The 21687-nt window shown below is 34.0% G+C and overlaps 1 protein-coding gene across 1 annotated transcript in view; it reads right to left on the reverse strand.

The window, feature by feature from the left end:
* The window catches only part of KNDC1 (kinase non-catalytic C-lobe domain containing 1), a gene marked incomplete at both ends in the record, with an annotated part of 56864 nt that overhangs the window by 16740 nt on the left and 18437 nt on the right, over positions 1 to 21687 (reverse strand). Inside the window, 8 exons of the mRNA XM_079535299.1 lie at positions 626 to 703; positions 1061 to 1219; positions 3403 to 3464; positions 3568 to 3639; positions 6584 to 6698; positions 14179 to 15194; positions 15571 to 15688; positions 16857 to 17003. Coding sequence (XP_079391425.1) covers positions 626 to 703; positions 1061 to 1219; positions 3403 to 3464; positions 3568 to 3639; positions 6584 to 6698; positions 14179 to 15194; positions 15571 to 15688; positions 16857 to 17003 — 1767 coding nt within the window. The remainder of the gene's footprint in view (positions 1 to 625; positions 704 to 1060; positions 1220 to 3402; positions 3465 to 3567; positions 3640 to 6583; positions 6699 to 14178; positions 15195 to 15570; positions 15689 to 16856; positions 17004 to 21687) is intronic.

The raw sequence follows: 21687 nt of genomic DNA on the forward strand, positions 1-21687 counted from the left end.
TGTCAGTGTGGAGAACTGTGCACTAAACTCTATAGAATGGCAGAGCTGTTTGTACATCTTGATAAACTACTGAATCAAATAACTTTTTGGGAAAGGTTTTGCCCAAAGCTGAACACTGTATATAATATATACAGTTTGGAACGTAATCAGAACACAATAACTACACATCAATGTAGTGACAAAATTGCTTTTTTTTTAAATTACCTTCAGAATTTTATATTAAAAAGCACCTGCATCCTTGCCTTAATTCCTTACCAAGCAGAGCTTCCCAACTACAAGCACATCATTTGAAGACTTACTTTCAGACTCCCTTATGTACATCCAGAGAACTTAAACATAGCTGCAAACATAGATAGTTAAGAGCAGACAAAAAAATTCAGACTACAAAAATTAGAATGTCATTTTGATATCTATTTTACATTTCCGCAAGGAATATGAAATTCTTAGTAATATAACTTCACTGTTAATGCTCTCACAAAAGCAATATTTACAGAATACCTGAGAATTAAAGAAAAGAAAAATCACAAATATAACTATACTTGAGGTGGAGAAAAATCCAATCAGAACACACTTTAAAGAATTAATTGAAAAAATGTAAACAATTTTAAAAAGGTGGAATTCATACCTTAAAAACAGATTTATTCAACAATGCCAAAATATTTTTGCTGTTTACTCCTCGTTCAAGTAAATAATGACTGCATGTCTGAAAAAAAAAAATCATAGTGAAGACTCTCTGAAGAGAGTACATAAGTTTTTAAGCAGGTGAGATATTCTTGGACAAGGACAAAATCAAGGTAAATAGTCATTTAAATATAATCCAAGTCTAGAATGCATTATGAACTTATTCTGATTATCTATTGATAATTTCAATATAAATTAAAAACACACCCCTCCGTGTCCCTAGGGAGGTCACTTCAAAAAACAAATCCAAGAGTGACTGACTATCATTTAATTAGATATTACATTATTAGAAAAAATAAATTAATATTTTGATATTCAGTTCACTAAGACGGGACTTTAGACAAGTGAATTTCAAATAAAATTGCTTAAATCCAGTAACCTTAATTGCATCAGCTACAGAAGGTCTTTCTTCAGGATTTTTTTTTGCCATATTCAGAAGAAGGTTTTTTAATTTTCTTGGCAAGGCCAGTTTGTGATTAGGTGAAATGCTGAATTTTGCTGCCATCCAAAGAACTGCAGCAACACCATAAATGCAGACCTAGTGGCATAACACAGGAGAGACGTAAGATGTAAGCAATCAAAAAACCAAACCAAAACAAAATACCCATTCTCAATATTAAATCTGGAAAATTGTCCAGAATTTTCCTTAATTCCCCACAAAATAACCACCAGTACTTCCAAAATACAGATGACACCTGGCTTCTAAGAAGCTGATTTCAAAAACTTGCTGTTATGCATGCAGTGCCAGTAATAGTAGCTAATTTTCTACTGTTGGAGCAACAGACATAATTTGTCTTATTCTTTATCTAGGAAAATTATTCAGGAAAAAAAAGCTTTTAGAATCGTTTTGAAGAACTCCTTTCTCATATAAAAACCTATTGCCGCAAGCCTTAGTGTTCTACAATAAAGTCTGGCCAGCAGCAATTTACTTTAAAAAGGTCATGATAATTCAGAAAGAAAATGGCATGAAGTAATTACAAGCTTGCCAGTAGAAGTCATATTTTACAGAGAAGATTACACCTATCAGAAGAACTAGTATTGTGTATTTATTTTAGGAATTACTGTGCTACCTGCAGCTAGACCAACTAAGTTGCAATGATGGGGGACCTTGTAAAGTGCTTGATCTTCAAGAGCCTTCTTATTTTACTTGACAAAAATTACAATTTTCAGACAGAGCCAGAATAAGACTATTTAATGCTTAATTTACATATGTTAGCATACCCTACAAATGTAATTTTCACAAAGTTAAAGCACTGTACTTCTTCATATTGCTTATGAAAGGTATTAAAAAGGCTCAAGGGATGGAAACCCAAGCACAGTACTAAATAATATGGTCCAAACAACATTTTCTAGCAGTCTTTAGAGTCAAGTAAATGACACTGAATACAACATAACAAGGAAATTCAGTACAAAGAAACTAACTTTTGAATCATTCAAGCTGTTGAACAAAAGCTGGTGGGTATAAGACGCTTGAAATAGGAGAAAGTAGCTCTGTCAAAATCAAATGATTTCCTTCCCCTTAGGTCTAGAATTCCAAGAGGCTAACGTGATTATAATTTTAATGTTTATTAATTTATCTAATTTAGCGCACACTTCAAAAACGTTCCTTTCACTCATGTAGGACAGTTACTGTGGCTGACACTATGCAGTCTGGATTCCCATAACATAATTCTAACTAAATTTTTCATAACAACCAAGTTATACAGATACAAGGAAAAAGTCAAAATAGGATTCCAGCTTATTCTATGTATAATGTAGAAAAACAAGAAAAAAAGTTTATATTTTCTGAAGAATAGAGAATAAAGGCATAAAGACCTCAGAATTATTAATTTCTACTGGTGAAGCTGCTATATTGTCTCTTAGGGTTAGTTTAAGCTTTTGAACCTATTAAAAGTGCATGTTGGATCAAAGCAGTTTAAGTAGAAAGAGAAACTTTAAAGGAGAAGATAAACATTTCCTAGTTTCAGATTATTTTACAGAAAGTCAAAATCCAGCTTTACTAGATTTTTAATGCAGGTTGTTTTTTTTTCCTCTGAATCATGACTATTATTTCTAATTTTAAACAACTCATAGGGCAGAAGGAACATATTAGTTAAACTTCTTTCTTCTCACACAATAGAATGGTACAGTAATTTTTTTCCCTCTGCTCTTAAAATCCATCTCATTCAGTTGCAATTGCAAAGGAGACAAACATTCATCTGCTGTTTATTAACATTTTTATCATTTTTGCCTGAGAACAACTTAGGGTTTACATCCAAAGAAAAAAGTACTAGGAAAAATGTACTGGTAAGAGACATTGACATTAATAATCATGTTCAAAAAAGAAAATATGCTGACAGCAGTATTTTCCAGTATTACAAAGGAGATTCATTTGACTTTTTTCTTAGACAGTCTAAAAAATTGATCTTAGCATGACCTCCAGAACACAAAACCATGACTTCAGTATCAGTCTTCCTATTGACAAAATTGAAAATAAGTAAGTCTGGTGGAAAACTAATGAAGAACATTATTTGGCAGTTACTGTTTTGGAAGACGAAATGATTTTTTTTTTAGAGGCAACTAAGTTTATGGAAGACTGATACATAACAAACCACAGAAATGTTAGAAACACTGAGAGATTTATTACCACAATCTTAGAAGAGTTTTGCTTTCTTCTTTAAAGGGCAGAGGGATACAGCTATGCTTTGATAAACCGAATACCTACATAACCTACCACATTACCTTTTCGGTATCTACATCCTCCTCTTCAATTTCAGGAGCTAAATAAATTATATCACAAGATTCTAAATGAAAAAAAGAAACCAAAAACAAAAGGTAAGATATTTGCTTAATTCTCCTCTTCCCCTCAAGAGACAAAAAAGTGGAGCACTCAATATATTGGTTTACCTTCAGCTTTTGGAGCACTAAAGAGGACTCTTCCATGGCAGTCAAGCAGTACAGTGTCCAAACATAAGATCACTGCAAAACAAGTCACAAAAGTAGAAGGCATAATAAGTGTCTGTTCATGTAACTATTCAACACCAATCAAACAAATAAAATAATTTTAAAAATAATTTTCAATATCATCAATTACCCTAAGTAGTGACAAATGAAACTTTTACGCTAATGCTCAAACAAATCAATATTCAATTGATAGAAAACGCATAATCACCTAAAGCAATTCCAGCAGAAAAGACAAGAAAGCAAAACAAAATCACACTACAGTTAGTGAAAAGGTTTAGAATACTGGAATTAAAAAAAAAGAAAGAAAGGAAAACAACAGCCAGATGTACTATGGTCTTCTCACAAGGTACCAGAACTTCTTATCCTAAGCCTTTAAACTCTCCTCTCTTCCTTCTTCCCCCAACCCCCCTCCCCACATAAAAGAAAAACAACAACAACAACAACAATCCTAAAGCAACAAATTTGGGATTAAACATAAAAAATGCTCAACCAGGATTTTGCCTTTGATAGATGTAAATGGCAATATCACCACCACTGCAGGCAATCATAAGGCTTGAACATGAAAATAGTCATTATGTGGAGACAACTAAGACATATGTGAGCACATGCAGAACTCTTCTAGATGGAATAGGATAAGATATCCTGTTTTGTACAAATAGCCATAATTGCACACACTGTCCCAGAAAAGAAATGTGATGTGGACTGTTATTTGCACGATAAAGCCCTGAAACTCTCCACAGTTTGGTAAGAAATAACAGGCTTCTAAAACTGCCTTAAATCATCTGGGTTACTTGGGAACTTATTTAACATTCTGCAATATAATAATCCATTTGGATAGCAATGTAGTCCTACTTTTTAGTCTACCATCAAACTCTTATTTTCCTACATAAGAGTCTTGTCCCAGAGTACTAGAACAGCATATTCTTAGATTATATTAAATAAGTGGTCAAATTATTGATTTTTTTATTAAATAATACATGAGAGAAGTCTAAAAGCAACATATATATATATTGTTATTATTAAATAATAAATTGAAGATGTCTAAGAAAAAAATCCATCCATTTGCTTTTGTAGTTACCTGTACAAAGCACATTTAAAGTCATTAAAATTCATTATGCTTAAGGTAAATAAAAGCTTGCGTACTACTATCTACACACCAGACCTGAAATGCAAAGCTTTTCTGAATGAGATTCTTTAACAGCTATTTCTACAGCACCCTGGAGAATTATTTTTGCTCATTGTCATTACTTCTCAACAGGTAAAGCCTCTGGCTCTGAATCTGTAACACTGCTCATACAAACCAGACCTCAGATCAGTACAACACAAGAATTCTCACCTGGGTCTTCTAAAGTGCCTCTAAGCATCATGAAAGCAATATCCTCTGGTAAGAGGAGAGGCAATATGCAAAGTCTCAGTAGAGACTGCAAACTCCTTTTATAGCAGGAATGAGTTAAAAAATACAAGAACAGACTAGCTTTAGAATATGTTTTCTTACTGAGATAATTCCTGTTTAAGGTAACAGAAAAAAAATAGCAATGGATTTAGAGGAAAAGACTATTTAAGTAATAATAATTCTAAATAATAATAAATCCAGCTTATCCCAGTGTTTACTATGACTTATGAGTTACCAGTCTGGCTCTACCAGTGTTAAGACTAGGATTTTTGAACACACAGTTTATACAATATCAGATTAATTACTCTCAGAATAGGCAGAAATTTATCTGGCAAAAATATTCTAAATCTGAAGACAGTATTCAAAATCAAGGTAGTTGATTTTGGTCCGTCAAACATGGAATTTTAAGTAAGATACCTTCCATTTACAAGTTTTCATTATTATGTTCACTTTTACTGGCTACATAAGGTTCAGATCATAATTTAGTTTTCACTATTGTAAAGATTTATGCATTCTCAGTGCATGTAAGTATTGTAACAGAGGCTGCCTACACATATTAAACTAAACTCTAAGCTGTTATGTGCAGTTACCTGAAGCTTTCACAAACATTAGGAACATGTTATGAGGCTGAAATAATCTTTCTGCTGTGAGGTATATATCAAATATCTATTTTTAAGGGTAAAGCTGCTTAAAGTGTTCATAAATCTCTTTTTATAGACAATTTCCAGTGTAACATTTTAATATAACAAAAGATAAAATAGCTGAAACTGAAAACCAAAAAGACACACTAAGTTCTATGTAACTTACTATCCATTTCTTCATATTCAGTTACAGACTTCAAACTCATCCCTTTCCAAGCAGACAAAAGCAGACTTTTTAAATAAAGGAAAAAGGAAGCCAGGGTGTAGTGATGGGAATCTGTTCTTTTTATAAGAACTACTAGAGATTTATTAACAGGATAATAAACCAATATTCAGAATGTCAGTGGAAAGCTAGGATGATCTTCTTCCATGTCACATACAATATACTGCAATTCTGTCAAAGCACAGTTCCACATTTCTCTCTCAGAAGTTGACTTCTGATAACTCTGCAAATAGAAGCATGGTGTACAGTAATGTAATGATGAGATCCTGGACACTATAACTAAACAATCTCATATCACAGGAATAATGGGTCACACCAAATCAGGGAAAAGAAAGTTTAACATGTAAAAGAAACTCTTCATCCATAAGCTTCATGACAAGTCCCAAGCAGTTTTCTCAAAAGGCACAATACAGTTTCTCCATACCCAAAATTTCTAAACACAAAACCTGTTTAATTGCTTGAAGTCATAAAAATCTTTTCCCCTATAAAAACTATCAAAGCACAGGATAAAGAAAAAAATAAGGCACTGTACAGTGTTATATCCATGTAAGAGAAGTCTAAATGGAGTAAGAATTCAAAGTCACAGTTTAAGAGTGAATTTAGAAGTATTAGCTGTTATTTTTTCAATAAACAAAATGAAATAGTCATGATATTGTACATCAACAGAACATCACTACAGAGAACACAACATTAAGATCCTACCTGGATAATCTGTGCAAGTGTGTAAAGTCCTTAAACATTCATGACATAAAGCCCAGAGTTCATGGTCCTTCAGAGGCTTACCATACCAGGATAACAGGAGTTTTAGAGAAATCCACTGAAATAAAGAGGATGCAGAGTTATCAAAAATCATTGCAAAAAAAAAAAAAAGTTTTCTGATGTAATGCAAAAGAAAATCCTAATATATAATGCACACATCTAAAAAGCATTAAGAAAATTTACTGCATGCAACTGGAGAAAACTAATCATAATTCTTACTGAATATCATTACACAGTTAACTGCTATGTAATGAATCAGAAGCTTCTTAATTGCATATCAAAAGTTGAATTCAAGTGGGATTTCAGCAACATAAGCATTTCAGGAGGAGTGGGCTGTTTGGAAGCTCTTTCTTATCATGCTAAGTAAGGATTCTTTTAGAATGTCAAAGATGACACAATTACAGGGAGGTTACCCAGACTTAAGCACAAAAATCTGAATGACTACCACCACCAAAACCTACCTACATTCAAATCCTGATTTACCCTAACAGCTACATTACAAGCCTTACCTTAAATATTCCATCAATATGTCTTGCTCCTCTGTGAAAGATGTTAACATTATTGACAGAATTAACAACAGGTTTACTTAAAGCACATTAATTGGCTTATAATCACTGGATGTTCAATTTGCAATGACTATTTTTTTTCCTCTTTATCAATTTAGCTTTTGATATTGGAAGAATACTTTAATGTGACAAAGATACCACTCCACATAAGCTGCTCCTCAGAGAATCAATATTTTAAGCTCTCTGATTTTCTTCTTTTTGTGTATTTTTTTTAATAGAACTTGACAAGACAATACTACACAGGTATCTTCCAGACCATGCTGTGCTGATAGAAGAGATTATCAACCTTATTTTACAACAACTGAACATAATGATCACTATTTATCTGTCAAAGGAACATTAAAAAACAACTCACCATAGGCAGAAACCTCTGGATTAGAGCAGACCCACACACTATTTTAAAACAACATGGCATATTTTCTGTTGCATGTGCAGTCTCTAAAACAGTTATCTATGTCTAAATATCAGCTTTAGGCCAGATCAGAGAAAAAAAAACAACTACTGACATCAATTCAAGATTAACTCTGGAAAAATAAATACATAACTGGAACACATGAATTAGAAATAAAAACTAAAATCTCAGAACCATTTTTCTACTGCTTAACGAACATCTTTATATCTCAATCAATGTTCACAATATTTGTCTCGTGCACAACTACAGTACGTTATTGTTGACACATCAGTTTCTGCACTGTCATACACTGTGACTTATTTTTCATGGCCCTGGATACAAAACTCCCTTCATGAAGCAGTATTCAGGCTTATCGTAAAACAGGTAATGAATAAACTACTGCATCACCTTTAATCAATCAACAAATAACTTCCCTGCAATCTACAAAGAAGAGAAAAAGAACCGTATTAATTTCTGTAGCTGAAACTTTGTTGATAATTCAATACTACCCAGAAGATAGTTCACAATAAACATAATAACTTGGTTACATACTGTTTAAATATTCCTTAAAGGTGAACCAGATAAGTTACTAATATTTCTTAAGCCATCACACTCACTTTTTTTTTTTTTTTGTAAACTAAAAGTATTCTATTTTCTGCCTACCTTTAACACACAAAAAATGAACGTAGTGCTTTTATTATCCTATGCCCCATTGTGTCATGTTATAAAGAATTAGTAACTCCAGAACAAACAGATTTGAAGCTGGGTAATCTAGTTAAGTTTTATGCTCAAGTTTTGTTATTAACAGCATCTCTGAGTTAAACATTATTTTACAAATGTGTTGCTTCATTATATCTAGAAATAACTGTAATAAAGAGACATCAATTATGCACCAGGGAGGAAGAGGTCAGAAAGTAAAAAGAATGAATTAATCTAAAGAATATTTGAAAGAGATCTTCATACTGTTGACTAATTACCATCCCCGAGCAGAGCTGAGCTCCCCCTCCATAACATACTTGTTTTCAAGTGCCTCAGAAATGCATTTGCTTGCAGACATTTTACAATAAAAAAAATGGAGCTAAAGCTTCAAATTCATCTCAGAGAGTTGACACAAGTAAAGGGAAATAAAGAGTAATACCACAGATTGAATAGAACACTTCAGAATGTGGGAATGTGTCATATTTCCCTCTAAGAGAATCCCTCCTCTTGAAGTTTATGTCCCTAGAGGCACTAAAAGCTGCAGCAGAGAGACTGGCTTCCTGCATTCTGTATACAAATCACCTCTGACTTCAGGAGGAGGTGACGAACAGCTAGCAAGGGGAAGAAGAATCTCTCACTAAACTAGAGATTGAAGTTAGTTGTACAGCAGAAAACTGAAAGGTATTTCTCATAAGCTTCAGGATATCAAAGCTCTCCAGAGGAAGAAAGAAATGACAGAAAGATCTTTAAGCACAGCAAGAAAGTAGTAATAAACTCTAAGACCAGCAGCAGAAGTTTATGATAAGAAAGAGGAAAGTGTCAGTGATAGATAACAAAATGGGATGAAAAGGTGCCAAAAACTGAAATTCTGTCTCAGAAGAAAAAATGATGCAGGAAAAGCAAATCTTAGCAGAAGTGAAAATCAGTGCCATTCACAAGACAGTCAAATTAACCTGATACACACACACAACAAAAAGATGCAGTCTGGTTACAGATTGGTGAATGCTACTGAGATGCATATCCTCATTGTTCATCTCTGACAATCATCCTAAAGAAGTTTATCTCCTGTACTTACATAGGGATTGTAATAACTGACTGCATTAAGAGTGTCCCTTACTGTAATTCACGTCCCCCTCACATCCTTGACCACATCAATTTTTTCAGGTATCTTTTTCCAGGAATAAGTCATATTTCTAATGTCCCTTGTTACTCCCAATGCTCACCTACCTCAACTGGAAAGAGAGGAATTTGGAGGACTTCATCTCAAGAGCCTCACAGACCTGCTGAGGACTTGCTCTAATATTTTGTGGAAGTTATCCAATATACTGAATGTACATGATAATACACAATTCATCACATATTTACATTTGTGACGAAGAATACAAGAATTGGTAAAAAATATTTTTCTAATAAAAAATAGTAATCTCAACCTAGGTTATTTAAGCATCAAGGCAAGTATTTTACTCAATTCACATTCATGTTCTGTTGAATATGCTTACGTTTTGGTAAACACTTAGGTGGAAATCTTCCTTACATAGATATATGTCTCAGGCTTTTTTATTTGTTTTTAAAGTTGCTGATTGTAGCTATTGTTCTTTCCTACAACTTTTTTTTTTTTAAATACAAAACCTCAACTAACCGAGAAAAATCCTGGAATGCTGGAAAACTTGGTCAAAATTATTGGTCAAACAGCTTATAGCATGTTTTGTTTCTCAACCACCTACTGAGGTATTTTAGCAGAACAAGATCAAAACAATCCTTCAACATCTGTAGGACCTCAAGTCAGTTAAAGTCAATATTTTAATACTGATTAAAACTTTTATTCTAGGTCACTGCCATTAATGTTGCATCAGAGAGCAAACATGACAGTTCAGTGCCTCTTCTGAAATTTTTCTTCATGTTTTAAAATGCACCTCTTCATATGAAGAATTACATACCCGTTTTTAAAGCGTTTTTCCACAGCACAAAATTCTTTGACAGTATGTAAAAACCATGAATGATTACTGCCTATACCTACATACTAATGACATTTTACCGTATGCCAAAAAGACTGTATTTTAAATGCCACTTGTTAAGAAAACGATGCTTTTCATTGGTGCTGTAAAGATTACTTAGTAAATCTATTATTTCATTAATTGTTGTTACCAGAACTGTCCAAACTGTAAAAATGATGCCAATATACTATATTCTTTGAACATAACACTAGCATATTTTTAACAGCCAAATCAAGTAAAATTTCATTATAATTCACTTAATAAGTACTATTTAGGAATAGACATTTTTTTCTTTCCTTCAAGTGGTATTTCTCCAGTTCAAATGTCATTCTCAACCTTTCACTTTCTCTCATGCTTGACTGGATATGAATGACAAACAGAAAACAAACATATATGCCAAATTCCTGTTAATCCTGCCCACATGAAGACCACAGCACTCGAATCACATAGAAACATTTAAATGTGTTAGAGATGATATACACCTGATTGGAATGAAATTGGTTAGAGAAATAAGAGATCCCCACTCAAACTTGAAGTGAAAAATATTTATTTATGGCATGCAAGACTATAAAAACCTCTGAGAAAACCCTCACAAGATACACTGCAGAAGCCAGACAAAAGCAAGCATTTTTTAGTAATGCCTACTAGCATTAAAGCACACAACATTCAAAAGCAGTTTTGGGATATTAGAAAAATATTGTCCACTGGAGAAGTATTAGTGACAGATAAGAAAAAAGACTGTCTGTTCTCCAGAGTAGACAAGGTTGATCTTCAGCCAGATGGAACCAATACTGCACACTCTCTAAAGAACAAGAAATATTTAAAGACATTCTAGAGGTACTCTCCTAAAAGCCGTAAGTATGCTCATCTGTTATAGAAAACTAGTGAAAGAGCAGCACTGTAAATCTTCTGAAGCTTTATCCATTTATCCCAGAAGATAAAATTACATTACTGGAGCTTCATGGGGTTTTTTTGTCTTTGTAGCAAATGAACAAACCCTTGGAGTTGAAGTTGCTTTTTTTTTTTTTCTGTATTCAGTAAAATTCTGGCAATAAGAAATGAAAGGGAACTTGAAAGTGTAGAGAGAAATCAGGTGCAACTCCTTCATATAACAGATAGCACAGCATGATTTTATTTTTGCAATTGTCAAGAAGAAAGACAGAGGCAAGCAATTCAGAAGCCTGAGGAAAAAAATATGTCTTGGAAGAGACACACACAAAAAAGCAGCAGAAAACATTTAAAACAAATAAAGCAAAACAACCCAAATCCTTACATAAGACAACATAGAATTCTCCTTAGACTTCAGCAACTACTGAAAATGAATGACCCTGCTCCAGTATGACCTTAAGAAAACAGATTACCATGCTAGACACTGAGCTTTTCAGGGTACAGACAGCTACTTCAGGTTCCTTTTATTTGCAAGAAGCCTAGGTATTGCTCACGTATACTGATACATCTAAAAGCACTTTTTTGTTCCTCCAGCAGTTCAAGATAAAACTCTGATTACTGAAGACCAACACACAAATTTAAGACGTTCTGAAGAATGGTAGAACATGAATGTTTGGTGGAGTTTATGACCAAAGAAAAAAGAAAGAAAAAAGTATGAATCTGTAAAACCTGTTAGCTTACAGAAAACATCAGCCACTCTGTTGTCTTAATTTCAGAATACGTGCACTAATACAGTACTTATTTGGGTAGCTGGATTACCTTTGCTAATTCACAGTGATTGTGCTGCAAGTTCAGTGAGAGCAAGATAACCTCACTTCTACTAAAAGCCTACTTATTTCAAAGAATGAAGTTCTGCTCAGATGGAAAGAATAGTCATTGATGATGAAATATTTGAAGAAAAAGAGGATTTCAGAAGAAAGGGCAGACTAATCTGAAAACATACTTAATCTGCTGTGTGCTAAACCCAATCACTGCTGCAGGAAAAGAAAACAGGACATTTGCTTCAGCTTTTAGATTCTGGAAGAAGTTTGGGAAAGCATAATTCAGAAAAAGATTATTTTCTTGAAAGTGTCTTCATGTACCCAAACAAACTTAAACTATTGTACTGATAATCCACTAAAGACAGAATATATGTCTTATTTCAACAGATTTGTTCCCCTCTAAAGAAGTCTTGTCAATGCAGTCAATTTATTTTCTTAAGAGATGGCAGCTTATTCATCATACCTCTCTAGTTAAGAGGCTGAAGGAAAGCAACTGAAGAATAGTATCTTTATTCCTTGGACAAAAACAAACAAACAAACAAACAAACAAAAAAAAAAAAACCAAAAAAACCAACTGACTGGAATTGCTCTGCCTCCTTGTTAAATAATCAACTTCTGCAAAATAAAGCATGCTCATGTATGACCATAGGAACAAATGGCAGTAAAAGCAGAAGAGTTTGGAGTGACTATAGATCTGATTGTTCTTTTGCACTCCCTTCTGATTATGTGGACCTGCATAGCTCAGAGCAGGAAGGAAAAAAAAAACAAAAAACACAGAAGGGGGATACATCTTTAACAAATGAATATTTCACTAGAGTCTGAAGAAAATCTTGTGGGACTTAAAACCAAATAAAGGAGTCAAAATGCATGTAACGAGTAACTCCCTCAAAGAGCTAAACCTTGCCACATGTTTCTTATTCGTATTTACTATCTTCCTGCACTGAGAAGAAAGTACAAATTATTGAAGGAATAAGACAGAGGAAAGAAAAAGAGGCAGAACAAATTCCTTTTTTTTTTTTTTTTTTCTTTTTTCTTTTTTTAAAGCCATGGACTAAAAGCTGTTCACACTTTCTAGGTCACTGCTCCAGTTGAGGTGTCCAGGCAAGGTGAAAAGGGGAACCAATACAAACTGAAAATAACTCTAAATACATGGGATGTCAGGAAGACAGGCAATTAGAGATGGAGAACAAAAGCGAGACGTCAGCTGAAAACAGGAAATATTTACTTTAACCAAAGCAGAATTTCTGGAAATTAAGTGGGTAAGGTTTGTGCTGCTCATTTTTTCCAAGTCAAAGAGAGGCTGCAGGAGAATCAGCCATCCTGCATTCTTAGTAAGCAACTCTCTCAATTACAAGGGCTATCTCTCTTTGAGTACTGCACCAAAGAAAATCATTAACTCAGAGACCAAACTTGTCCACCCTGAGAATCTATAATTTGAAGAGACAAGTGACCACGCTACACTATCAACAAATTGTAGCAGACTAATATCAGCTTTCCCTTTTCACATTTGGCTACAGATACAGAGACAAAATGCTTGAGACAACACACTTATCATATTGTACACATTTGAATTCTATCATGAAATACACATAACACACAAAAGCTGTCATTGAAGAGCACAGAATACAGTATATGTACAGTTTTCAAAAGCCTAAATGTACATGTGGATTAAAAAAGAGGAGTCTTTTCCTCTCCTGAAGCAGATAGGATATTGCCATTGATTTCAGTAAGGTCAGGTTTATAACCAGAAACTGCAAGTTCCATAAGCATGTGGGAGGCAAACTGCAAGGTAGTGAACTTCATGGATTGACAGTAACATAAAAGGATTAAAAATTTACACATGCTTTGGTAATGCTTTTTAACATATGTAATTAGCTATGAATTATGCAACTCTGACAAACTAGCAACTATACTCCAGTACCATTTGTAAAAAAAAAATATCAAAGCCGATTTTGTAATTTCACTGTAGCACATTACTTTTAAATTACTTTTAAAGAGAAAAAAGCATCACCACATTTCCAATTTTAACTCTCAAAGTGTGCAGACTAGCAAAATTTGATTTTTCAGGATGCTAAAGGAAGGGAGAGAGGGATGGAAAGCAAACACGCAGTATTTAAGTCATTTCCTCTCCACATAAGTGACCACAGCAACTATACAATGAAGACTTTATTTTTACTACCTGCTCATTACTTCTGATTTCTGACCCTCTGCCTCCACAAAGATTATCTTCATTATTGTTTGCGCTCAATGCACCGCTGCTTAATTCTGGAGACCTAATTAGGTTTGATCCATATCTGCTCCCACTGGGTTTTGTTGTTAAAACTGAAGTCATCTTGTTAAAGTGCGATAAGGAATTTTCATTTGACCCTTGAAAAGTTTCAGTACAGTCTTCCAACGCCATGTAATTGTCTAGCTTTTTTACTCCAGTAATTGATTGATTTGGGCTTTTTAGCATACCAGTTGTATTGGACACTTCAGAGGTAGCATCAGAACAGTCTTCTTTATGATCAGATGAAATAAAACCTATCTTTTTACCATTAATAAGTAACATGTGTTCTTCTACATTCATGCCAGACACTTGTGTACGCACACAAGAAGCCTCTAACTGAAGATCAGTAACCTGGTGATGCTTTGGTTCTGTTTTTGATGGACTACTAATAGCAAGTGAATTAAGATTTCTCTTAGAAAAACCAACCTCATTATTATTGTCTAGAGGTAGCGACTCATGCATAAGCAAGTGATTTTTCCTATCTATTGGTCCACTGTTGGTTACAGATGTAAAAAAGTGATTTGTTTCTGTAGGTTCAAGTGGTAGCTTTGGAAAAGTTTTAATTTTTCTCAAAGAACCCTTCTTAAAAATGCCATCTCTCTCCAGGTCATTAACACATGATTTTATATCCAAAGCAACACTAGCAAAACCATCAGTATATACTGCATGTTTGTCCTCTTTGCTCTTTTTCTCTTCAGTTGCAAGTAGAGAATGTTGAGTTTTTTCATTATCCAGATCAATTTGCATTTCCTTTAAGCTACTTTCTCGGCCAGTCACCACAGGAACTACAGAAGAGTCTTTATAACAAGTAGCTGCTACATCTTCTGCTGCAGATGAATCACCTATGTTGTATCTCTCATTTGAGTAAAATTTAGATCCCAAACTTTTCTGAAACACTCTTCCTTTCCACATGTTATCACAGGCATCTAGATGCAAAAACAACGCTTATATTAAATGTGTATTTAAGTCTTCTAATCTTTCCTAATAAATCTTTATATTACTTAACAGTGGTAGCTGAAAAAGCATCCTCAGTTACAAAAATTATGTTAAAAAAATGCAATGATTTCAGGACAAGTCACTCATAACACTCTGTATAGAGAGTCAAAATAAGGTAAAATACATTTTGGATAAATTTATTACATTCATTTAGAGTTTTGTCCCCTGCTTCCCACCTCCAATCATAAATATTTATGAATTCAATACTGAAAAAGGAACCCAGAACAGGAAAGTATATACAGTATTTTAGAAATCTTTAGATATGCTACAATTTAAAATTCTAGCTTAAGTGTATTTTAAGCTTACCTTGAGAAGCACCAAATGATTCAATTGAAAGAACCCTTCTTCCAACAGCAGACAGGCTTCGACAAATACTACTTGATGAAGCAATCTTCAGTTTTTCCTCACATAATGACAAAATACTCTAGAGAAAATTAGTGTTAAATACTTATTTAATAATGAATAGATATGTGAATTTTGAGTAAAGTGAATCATGTTAACTTGCACAGTACATCTGAAATTATAAGATGTTACACTGGAGAGGTCTTTCTTGCACAGTTCATTATACTCTACATTTCTATTATGTCATTGAATTCATTTATCATTTTTACCATGGGCTATCATGAGATTATTTAATACAGTTCAAGTTCTAGCCTACAGTTAGAACACACTGAACAACTGATAAAAATTAATCATCTTAACTGTCATCCTGCATGAATAATGTACTGCAAATGTAAAAAGCTAGCATGGATTATTTTTTAAGCAGCTAGCAATGCACTTGAATCAAGCAATATGATTGCCCTCAGTACTCCCACTACTCCCATCTGCTCAACCAAGAGTCCAGTGAAAAAGGAAGGGAAAAGTATAGATAATTACAAAACAACGTTTATGCACTACTACAGGCCAGCCTTGGTTCACTCCATTTTTTGGGTAGCCTAAGCAGCCAGCAACAGTTTTCAGGTATTACAGACCAATTGTTACACAATCCCTTTCCTGACATGATCTGAAGTATATTAACAGAAATCCAGGAGCTGATCAAGCAAGCTCTATAACAATAACAGTCTCTTGCTTGGACAGTCCTCAACCAGAGAATGAGGATTAATTGCTTTGTGGAAACAAATCTATTCATTCCTCTGTTGCAACATTCTTTCTGCAAAGTATTGATCAGGGGTACAATGCCAGTTTAGAAGTACACTATCAGCTCAGAAGGAAAAGACAAACACAATTTTCAAGCAGAACTAAAGCCAAGGAAAGTTACGTTTATACAACTGTTATATTCCATAAACTAAAAATTAAATAGGAAGTAAAAGTTAATGAGGAGGTTTAGATCCACAAGCGTTACATCCAGTTCTCTTAAAAATGGAATCACCCCAAGTCATTTACAGTTGATATCAAAAACGTATTTCTACTAGGTTAGGAAAAGAGCAGCAATTCTGCTGAGCCTGGGAAAACTTCAGCTTTGCAGTAAAGACCAAGCATATTACATATAAATAGCATTTCTATTAATAATCACACATGCATATGCATTTCAGTCATTTTTTTTAAATGGAAAATTATGAAGAGGTTTTTTGTTTGTTTGTTTGTTTTTTTACCTCAATATCTGGCCTATTTTCAGGATTCTCCTCTTGCATTTGTTCCAAGAGAGTATGCAGATCTTGCCCAAATTCTGATTCTGTCTCTGGTTCTACTATATATTCAATAGCTGCTTTCAATGTGGCACCCAAGGAATAGATGTGTGCCTGTATTGAGTTTAAAAAAAAAAAAAAAAGACATTGAATATATTACCAATTCTCTTGTCAAAAGAGCTCTGAGAACATAAGGGAAATATCTCACATTGTTTGCATTTTTTAACTTATCAGGTAACAGTTTACTGGTTAGTTGAATTTAAACAGAATAGGAAGAAGTAAAAGGGGCTTCAGTCCTGCTTTGTGGAATATGCTCACTAAAGACAAAAAGATATAACCCCTTAGTCCCGTTAGAACTGTTATTTTTTCTCACTAACCAGTACTAAACTGTTCATTAGTTACTTTTAAAACTAAAACCCAGCTGGGTGTGCCTGTAAGTGGTATTTAAGTTAGAAACATGCTGTAAGATTGAAGTGACATTATCTGTTACCAATAAAAGTATTTGACAAATTAAACTTACTATCAAGGTAAAAGAGAATGAGCAGAAACAGTATAGCACAATACCATTTCCTTGCCTCAGAAGATACTTACGGATTCTAAGAATTACTCCATATTTGGATACTCTCTTTCTGTTAAAGCCCACAACTTTGCAATTAGCACAAACAAAATGAGCTGAGCAAGTGATGCTCTCACATCCAGTGCTAATTGTATTTATTTTTTCCATACAATACAGCTATCTCTTATTTCGAATTTTATTTATTTATTTGCTAAAAAGCAACCATTTCAGGTCTGTTTTAGTAGCAATGGTAATTTATCCACAATGGCTTGTACTTTAATTGCACATTCCGTTCAGTGGACGCAATTCAGTAAAATATTAATTTTTGAGTAAAAACTTGCAAAAAATAGATCAATGTATAGATGTAGTACAGTCAAATTCAAATTTACTGAAAACCAGGGAAAAAAAGTGTTCAAATGGAATAATGTTCAAATAAAATAATGAAATTTTGTGTCTTAAGAATCTGTCTGTACAAGGAAGGCTAAGATAAAAAGTGATTTGCCCCCTCTGCACCTGATCTTCTCATTAAAGCATGTTAGCACCTCTAATGGAGGGGAGACTGTATAATTTCTGTTGCAAGACCAAAACAGTCAATAGTAGCAGAAGGACATGGAACTACAAAGCCTAAGCATCTAAACCACTAACAGGAAGGCAATTTTTTCTTCATACTTTCAAAAGTTATTCCTACCGCCACCCACACACATTTCAATTGCAGAAAAACAATCTCTAATCCAGACTAACAGAGTTACTCACAACGGAAATATACTTCTCAGAAATAAATATTTAGAGGATGATGATCTTACAGTTCGATAATTTAACTTGCTGTAAAACAAGCTAGCTATAAATTAACACCTTTTTAAAGTCCACCTTAAACAGGCCAGTAACTATTGAGACAAAAAACTAGAATTATGCTTATTTTCCAGTGTGCAGAAGAAATTTAACTAGAATTCCTTCTCCAGTTCCTGAACATGTATGAAGATAGTTGTGTAACTTTTTTCCCCAGACTGCTTCATAGGGTTTTGAGCAATGAGAAAGAACTGTCAAACTTACTGCTTCTGATATTAAGCTTTGTTTCAGTGAGACAACACATCTTATTAGATCATTTATTAAAGGACACTGTAACACAAAATTCTACATATAAATCATGGAAAAAAAAAATCAGTAAGAACAAAAAAGAAATGTTTTAAGAATTTAAAGCTCTATTTATCTATCTAAATGTTTTAAGAATTTAAGCTCTAAATAGCTTTTTCTACAAACATAACTATACTGTGGGAATTTATATACTTGATACGAGTTATTCAATATACTTGATATGACCTACAAGAACATGACATCAATGACATTATTTGATACGAACTGCAACAAGAGACTGTTAAAAGAAGAAATTAGTAACTCCTGTAAAAAAATTTGGAAAGAAATTGTAATGTACAAGTTATTGAAACTTAACATTCAAATATAAGCAGTATATCCAGAAACTCACTTAAGGTGGACTTACACCAAAAAGACCAAATAATGTCATAATACCAGATGAAGTAATACTGTATGTGAACACATCTGAACTCAGAAGGTACTGCTGAACAGAATAACCAGTTTAAATCTCTCTATTCTAATTTCAGCAAAGGGTAAAAGAAGTTTTATTTGGAAAATATGCTTTCAGACTAACAAATGATCGCTATACAATTGATATCAAAGCTTCACAGATGATACTTTAAGACAATATATCACTAATGTGATTTTGCATCATGCAGCAAAAGTAACAATACGTAGTATACATACTCTATCAGTGAATCCTGCACTTTTATTTATTTGATATAGTGTTGTATAAAATACAAGTGTCAAGGTTTACAGATGCAACAGCAGGAAATAAAAAGAAATCTGCTTATTCATTTGTAGGGTAAAAGAAAAAGAACAAAAAGAACACAGCAACTAAGCCTCCAGGAACAGACAGTGTTGTCATGCTTGGCATGTCTTTAACTCACATCAAGAGGCTATACCTGTAGTCCTGAAGTAAGAATTACAAATAGTTTACCTCAAATAGTTGGCTTACTTGAAACATTTCTTCTTCCTTTTATTGCCATTTAACAAGCAGATTACTTCTGGAAACGTGGGGGGACTATAATATGGATAACATGGATAATAAATTCTTGTCCCTGCCTTCTCTTTTTACGCAGTTGTGGAATTTTGAACATGTGTGTAGACATAACTCTCAAGGCAATTTTATCATTTAGACATTACTTGTACATTTAGGTCTCCAGAAAATGTGTATGATTCTTCATTTATAGAACGTTGTGTCTATTCTAAATAGATGGTGCTTAAGCTTATGTAAGATTACATAGACTTCTCTTGGTAAGGAATGTAATCTCGCTGCATAAAAAACTCAAACATCAGCTCCAAAAGCAGGACAGAAATGAGGAAAACTACTTTGAGGGAACAAGAAAACCCACCTTCTAAAAAAATTTCTTCATCCACTTAATTATGAACGTGGATGCGATAGGACATAGAAAAAGGAAGGGCAGAGTGATACATTACCTCACCTCACTTTTTTCAACTAATCTCTGTTCACAGTGGGGAACTTGCATCCCCTGGTCTCCATGATCTCCAAACATTTGAATCTAGAAATTTTTAATTCTTTGCAGGCAAAGAAAGAAAGGTGAGGTCAGATAGATTTATAACATATCAGCATGTTTTGCTTCTACGGATTTCAAAAAGAGTTGCATATTTTGAGGAACCTCTTACATAGGAAAACGAAGGACTTATTTTACCCTTATTTGTTTTGCCACAAACACAACACAATTTTATAAACACACTGCTTTCTATTTCATCCATATGTGTATTTAGCAAATACATTTTCACAGGCACATTTTAACATGGTATTTCTCCCCTCTCCCCCCGTCTGGATCTCCCTTCCACTTCCCCTCCTTAGAGATTCATAGAGAGCAAGAAGATCACCTCTTGGTCTCCTTTTTTCCAACTAGACAACCCAAGTGCCCTCAGGCTCTCCTCACTGGACATGCCTTCTAGCCTTTTCACTAGCTTTGTTGCCTGCTTCCAAATGTATTCGAGTACCTGAACTTGATTTTTTATATTATGGAGCCCAGAACTGCACACAATATTCAAGGTTCAGCTGCAGTGACACTAAATATAGCAGGAGAAATACCTCTTTTGATCAGCTGGCTATGCTGTGTTTAATACACCTAAAAATTCAGTTTACCCTCTTGGCTGTCAGAGCACATTGCTAGCTCATGTTGAATCTGCTGCTGTCAACCAGCACCCCCACATCCCTCTCTAATGAGTTGCTCTCCAGCCACTCATCTTCCAGTCTTTATGTGAATTTCTGGACACAGATATTAGACTTACAGAGTGTAGAAAGCATAAAGAAAAACAGATTTCTTGCTTCAACATGACATATTTCACATCATCACAGTATACCACTTTGCTTTTATTAAGGTATCCACGAAAAAACTGTTCTTTAGCTCAACTTTACCTTAAGCCTTTTATCTTAAGTGGAACAATGAGAAAATTAGTTTATGGTCATCCACTAGGTGGGGTATTCTCCAAATTCATGCATCAAAAATGCTGCTTTTACTTATCACACTGTTTAAGAAGTTGTTTTCACCTTCTGGGAGAAATTCAAGATGATAAATGCAGTAGATAAAGTAAATTCACATGTGTAAAAGATCTGATGCCTACTAAAACTGACTGCTCTCAGTAAAATTAACCTCACAATCTAAATTTCCCCCCTTCCAGTGAAGATTTTGTCTCAGTTTCTTGTGAGGGGCAGCGAGGGAGATATTAACCATAAACCAAGAAACGAATTTAAACTCTAAGGAGAATGAATTATAGGAATTGCTACGTTGCAGAAGTTGATAACTAGTATGCATTTCAAGAAAGATTCAAAAGGGAAAAGGCAAATTAAAACAAATAAACAACAACAATCAACTTTCTTCACAGTTCCTAAAGCAGCTTTCAAGTCAAAGACCATAAGCAACTTGTAACAAGTACCTTGGCCATGATGGTAAGACTATATTACTCTATCAGCTTGGAGGGGAAAGAAAAAAAGAAAAAAGCACAGGGAAGGAGAACTTATATTAAAATCCAGATCTGGAGACCTGGCTTTCTAAGGAGTACATCCACACTTAATCCAAAGTAGCAAGGATCACAGTATGCATTACTGGGAAGGCCACTGGGGAAATAACATGCTTTAAAAATCAAAACAGTAACACAGAGAAAAGCTGTCCTTGG

Source organism: Tetrao urogallus (genome assembly GCF_951394365.1).
Source record: "Tetrao urogallus genome assembly, chromosome: 5".
NCBI classification, from domain to species: Eukaryota; Metazoa; Chordata; class Aves; order Galliformes; family Phasianidae; genus Tetrao; species Tetrao urogallus.